The sequence below is a fragment of the Phoenix dactylifera genome, unplaced genomic scaffold (genome assembly GCF_009389715.1).
Source record: "Phoenix dactylifera cultivar Barhee BC4 unplaced genomic scaffold, palm_55x_up_171113_PBpolish2nd_filt_p 000728F, whole genome shotgun sequence".
NCBI lineage: Eukaryota > Viridiplantae > Streptophyta > Magnoliopsida > Arecales > Arecaceae > Phoenix > Phoenix dactylifera.
The window spans coordinates 26,202-31,796 of NW_024068105.1; the positions used below are offsets into that span (position 1 = coordinate 26,202).

At 42.2% G+C, this 5,595-nt stretch overlaps 1 protein-coding gene across 1 annotated transcript; it reads right to left on the reverse strand.

Moving 5' to 3' along the window:
- Positions 1 to 3,535: 3,535 nt before the first annotated feature.
- LOC103696044 lies at positions 3,536 to 4,667 on the reverse strand (the record flags this gene model as incomplete). The annotated part of the gene is made up of 2 exons (XM_039120174.1): positions 3,844 to 4,667; positions 3,536 to 3,762 (listed from the first exon to the last, which is right to left on the reverse strand). Coding segments are annotated over exons 1-2 (1,051 nt in total), but the record flags the coding sequence as incomplete, so codon positions are not given.
- Positions 4,668 to 5,595: the final 928 nt, after the last annotated feature.

Genomic DNA, 5,595 nt, shown 5'->3' on the forward strand with positions numbered 1-5,595 from the left:
TGATATAGCTCTTGCTGTGAGTGTCACAAGCAGATATCAGTCAAATCCAGGTGAAGAACACTGGACAGCTGTGAAGAATATTCTTAAGTACTTGAGAAGAACTAAAGATTTATTCTTGGTTTTTGGAGGATCATCAGAGTTGAAGGTAGAAGGATACACAGATTCAGACTTCATGACTGATGTCGATGATAGAAAGTCAACATCTGGATATGTGTTCTTGTGCAATGGTGGTACGGTAAATTGGAAGAGTTCCAAACAACCGATCATTGCTGATTCTACTATGGAAGCTGAATACATCGCCGCCTCCGAAGCTGCTAAGGAAGGCTTCTGGTTCAAGAAATTCATTGCGGAATTGGATGTAATGTCATCAGATGCCATAACACTCTACTGCGATAATAATGGCGCCATAGCCCTTGCTAAGGAGCCAAGGTCTCATCAGAAGTCCAAGCATATAGAGCGGCGCTTCCACCTCATACGCGACTATGTTGAGAAGAAATATGTCGAGGTGCAGAGAGTAGACTCCGCGGACAACGTGGCAGACCCATTCACTAAACAGCTAAGTCAGCAAAAGACTGAAGCCCACCTTGAGAAGATGGGACTAAGATATATGACTGATTGGCTTTAGTGCAAGTGGAAGATTGTTAGATGTATGCCCTAGAAGCCAATTTTTGGCTGACACATTATTAATTCTGGGACATAATTTGTATTTGACTTTATTATTATTGAATAAATAAAAGGCATCTTTTTCATTCATATTGTTTATGTGTCTATGAATCGTCCAAGAATTAATAAGATGATGATGCATATTCTTAAGAGTTAAGAATTTGAGCCATGCATCATTGGTGATTAATTTCTAAATGCTCCTGATCGATGGATCATCACGAGGACGGTGATCAATCCGATGAGATCAGTGCATAGATTATTTTCCTTAAGGATGGACGAGACTCGAGTCCACAGTGTGGCGACACTGAAGTAATAGTGCAGGTGCTTGTTAAGAACAAGGGTACTGAGCGTGACCAATACAAGAAGTCACTTGGATGTCTATCGACTCGTCAGTGACTTGCTTGATGTTGCAGTAGTGTGACTGGTCCTTTGACCTGCGGTGCTTCGGCTACTCACAGTGAGGTTATTGTAGTTTGACTGCACACATACATGGTCTCTAGTCATATGGGTCCATGCAGTGTAGATTGGCTGCAGTAAGTTCACTGTAGGAGTAGGGTATGCACCTATAAGGAATCTATCGACCTTGATAGATAAGGAGAGATCCTATGTGATTTATAAGACTGAGTTCGTAAGACCTCGGCCGGGGCAGTATGCACAGTGGAGAAAGAGTTTTCCACTCTCGAACTTAAGTCGAATAAATCTTCACATATGACGGACGATGGGGTTTGACGAGTTGTCCATGACCTCCGTCCTGTAGGGATCCACGATAGTAGGACTGTATCACATATTAACTGCACCTAGAGGTTCACCATTCTATTCTGCTGGGTAGCCACTACATGCTGCTAGGTGTCACTGGTGGATGGTGGGACTCATAGAGATTATCTTGATGATCGATAAATCCTAATGAGTTGAGTTGGAATCGTTCCAACCCATTGAAAGGAGTCTTCAATGATATTGTGATAGAGATCACAATATATCTCACTACCAGTCAGAGTAGAACCTATGGGGTCACACACACTAGAAGTATTGACCGATCTGATGGTTGAATAGTGATTAGGAATCACAAATAATCAATTCGATTGATATTCAGTTGAAGAAGGAACAAAGGGAATTAATTAATTGGACTTGAAACAAGAGTCCTACTTCGAGTAGGATTCCTAGAGTCCTAATTGGATTAGGACTGAGAATCCTAGTTGGAGTAGGACTGGGATTCCTACTTGGATTAGGATTTCCACAATCCTACTTAGAATAGGATTTTGAATTCAATATGAATTCCTACTTAGAATAGGATTCCTAGAAGTCCCAATTGGATTAGGACTTCGGATTCAAATTGAGTCCTAATTGGATTAGGACTAAAATTAAATACATCCTAATATGGATTAGGGTTTCTTAAGTCACAATTAATTATTAATCTAATGAATCAATAAGACTCCTAATTGGATTAGGATTGAAGAGTTCAATTGAGTCAAAATTGATTCAAGTACTAATTGGATTAGGACTTACCTAGATTGGATCCATTGGTTCACCCTTGGGCTAAGCCCTAATAGGATTAGGGCTTGACCACATTAGGGCAATGCAAACCCTAATGTGGACTAGGGTTTACCAAGAGGGAGGGGTGCAAGCCCCTCCCCTTGATCACTTGGTGCGGCACAAGAGAGGGGGCCGGCGCCCCCTCTTTGGAAAGTCATCTAGGGCTCCTACTTTGGAGGAGCCCTTGATGGCTATAAAAGGGCTTATGAGGCCGGCGCCCTAGATGCATTGAAGCCTCTCCCTCTTGTGCCGTGGCCACCCTCTCCCTCTCCTTGTTTCAGCCGCAAGCAAGGGAAGAAGAAGATCCAAGTGTTGGCGGCCTCCTCCCCTTCCCTTCCTTCATCCAACGCAAGGAAGAAAAGAAGGCTGCATGGGGATTCTTCTTCATCCTCTTCTTCATCCTTCTTCTTCCTCCTCTCAAGCATATTCAAGAGTTGAAAGAAAGAGAGGAGATCAGCCATCAAAAGAAGTCTTTGCAAGGGAGCTAGCACCCCGGGAAGACAAGAGATCTTTGATCAGGTCCTCTGCTTCGTGTGGATACCCGTAGAGGCCGGACGTTTGAACGGCTTCAAACGAACCCTCAACCTAAAACCACGAGCTTCAGTTTGCGGTGATCATCTACCCGCACAAGGTGAAGATTTGATCTCCCTAAAGGTTTTAAAAGTATTAATTCTTATCTAACTACGAACGGTCTAGAAACAGCGTTCATGCGATGAACGGCGATCCCGCTTATGCCGATTCCGCTGCAATCTGATTTTTGTTTTGAAATATCAGCGGCATAGGCGGGTTCCCAACAGTTTCCTGCTAAAATCATCAATAAAAGTTAGAAAATAACGTCGACCTCCAATTGAGCTTGGAGTGTGGTCCGCAAATGTCGGTGTGGATAAGTTGAAGTGGTGTTTTTGCTTTGTTGTAAGACTTCTTTGGAAAGCTCCTCCTTGAGTGTTTGCCAAGAACACACTCCTCACATATATTATTAGGGACATCAATATAAGGCAACCCCTTCACCATTCTTTTACTTGAAAGACACTTCAGAGCACCGAAGTTTACATGTCCGAACCGCAAATGCCAAAGCCAAGATACATCATTCATACATGCACTTAGACATTTAGCAACAATATGATTTATGTTTAATACAAACATGCGGTTAATTGACATAGGAACATGAGCAATCAATTTATTTTGTTTCCTTAGATAGAAGCTTCCTTCCTTTAGTTGCATATCAATTCCTCTCTCTAAGGGTTACCCAATACTAAGAATGTTGGTTTTTTATATCAGGCACATAATAGAATATTGGAAATAAACTGTTGGCTTCCATCTTTGAGTTGAATAAGTATCTTACCAATGCCCTTCACCTTTACCTTGGAAGCATCTCCAAATGAGACATGGCCATTCACCGATTCATCAAGCTCCATGAAAATTTCTTTGTGCCCCAACATATGGTTACTTGCACCGGAGTCCAAGTACCACATATTTTGATTGATAGCATCTCCTCCTTTTCGTGCTAGTAGAAGCACATCATCTCCATCATCTTCCTTTTTGGCATAATTGGCTTTCTCATGAACTTGACTAGATTGATTAGAGTAGCACTCAAAATGATAATGCCCAAACTTGTTGCAATTGTAACATTGAACTTAACCCTTGTCATACCTTCGGCCTCTACCTCTTTGTCCTCTTCCTCCACGATTCTGGTTGCCTTCTCCAACATTGTTGTGGTCACCACGGCCTCTACCACGACTATAAGATCCACCTCGACCTCTACCATGACCACGTCCTCGGCCACGACCACGGCCTCTTTGGCTACTTTCGCCTCTTGACTCCTCATTTTTGTTATTGATGGAGAGCTTGCTTTGTAGGACTTGCTCCAATAGCTCTTGTCTTCTCTTTAGTATTCTTTGCTCATGGGCTTGAAGTAAACCCATAAGCTCATCCACCGTCATAGTGTCCAAGTCTTTGGACTCTTCAATGGCCGCCACAACATAATCAAATTTGTGGTCCAAGGATCGTAGGATTTTTTCCAAGACCCGATTATCATCAAGTATCTCGCCGTTCCTCCTCAATTGGTTCCCAACGGTCAACATCCTTATGAAATAGTCCGACACAACTTCGGACTCCTTCATTTGCAAAGTTTCAAACTCGCCTCTCAAACTTTGGAGACGAATCTTCTTTACTTTTTCTACACCTTTGTAAGCATTTTGTAAGATCTTCCATACTTGCTTGGAATTGGTAGCACTAGCAACCTTCTCAAAAGCGGCATGATCTAGGCCTTGGTAGATGAAGTAGAGAGCCTTCTTGTCTTTCTTCAAAGTCTCTCGTTGTTGCGCCATAAGAATATCTTTATCTTCGGCTTCTACATAGCCTCTTTCGACTATGTCCCAAATATCTTGAGATCCAAGCAACGCCTTCATTTGGATACTCCAATTCTCATAGTTGGTATTGGTATGACGAGGAATGGGAAGCACTCCGGTAGCCATGATATAGCTCTGATACCACTTTGAAGAGGTGGATAGAGAAGAAGAAGAATACGTAGTATTTTTCTCACTAAGGAATGAAGAGGACTTTTCTCTATATTAAATTTCTTTAATTCTTTTCATTACAAAATGACTCAAATAACAACCCTTTATAAAGAGGATTTTACAACCCTTTAAGTAACTTCTATACAAAATACTAAGAGTCATATTTATGAATGACACTACGGTTTTACTTATGAAGAGGAATTCTAAGTAACTTTCATAGATAAGACAAAAGGTCTTTTGGAAACACAAACGTCTCAAATAGCATCTCTTGATTTAATGCATAATTAAGTTTATTTATTTCCAACAGATCCAGCTTCAGAGCAAGCCTTTCACATTCGATGTTTTTGCCCATCGACGTCCAATCCCTAAACAGAAAGGCCACCATCTTTCCCACTTCGTAGAAGGCCTTCGCCGCGTCCATATACTCCAACAGCAAGTAGCAGTAGAGCAATCCATCGCTACTATACTTCTTCCTTGTTTGGGGTAGATATGCTCGCCGGTCTCTCCAAAGGTCTTGGTAATGAGGCGGGGCCTGTGGCTTCCTACTACTTCTTAGAAGTAGGCGCCGTAGTTGTTTCCAGTAATCGCCTACAAGAAACAAACGATCGGTGGTCTCCTTTTGGTTGCTGTAAAGCGGGCATGATTCGGGTCCCTTCACACCCTCTCTCTCCAGGTTCTTGGAAGTTTTAAGAATTTTATTGCGATAGCACAACCAGATGAAGGTCTTCACCTTCTTGGGTGAGGGCAGTTTCCAAATAATGCAACAAAGCTGAGGTGTTATGCCTCCATGCATTAAGAAAAGACAGCACCGTCGAACAGTACTGAAAGTCCTGGATGAAGACCATTTCCATAACCTCCCATCATTCTCCTTTGAGATATTGGCAGT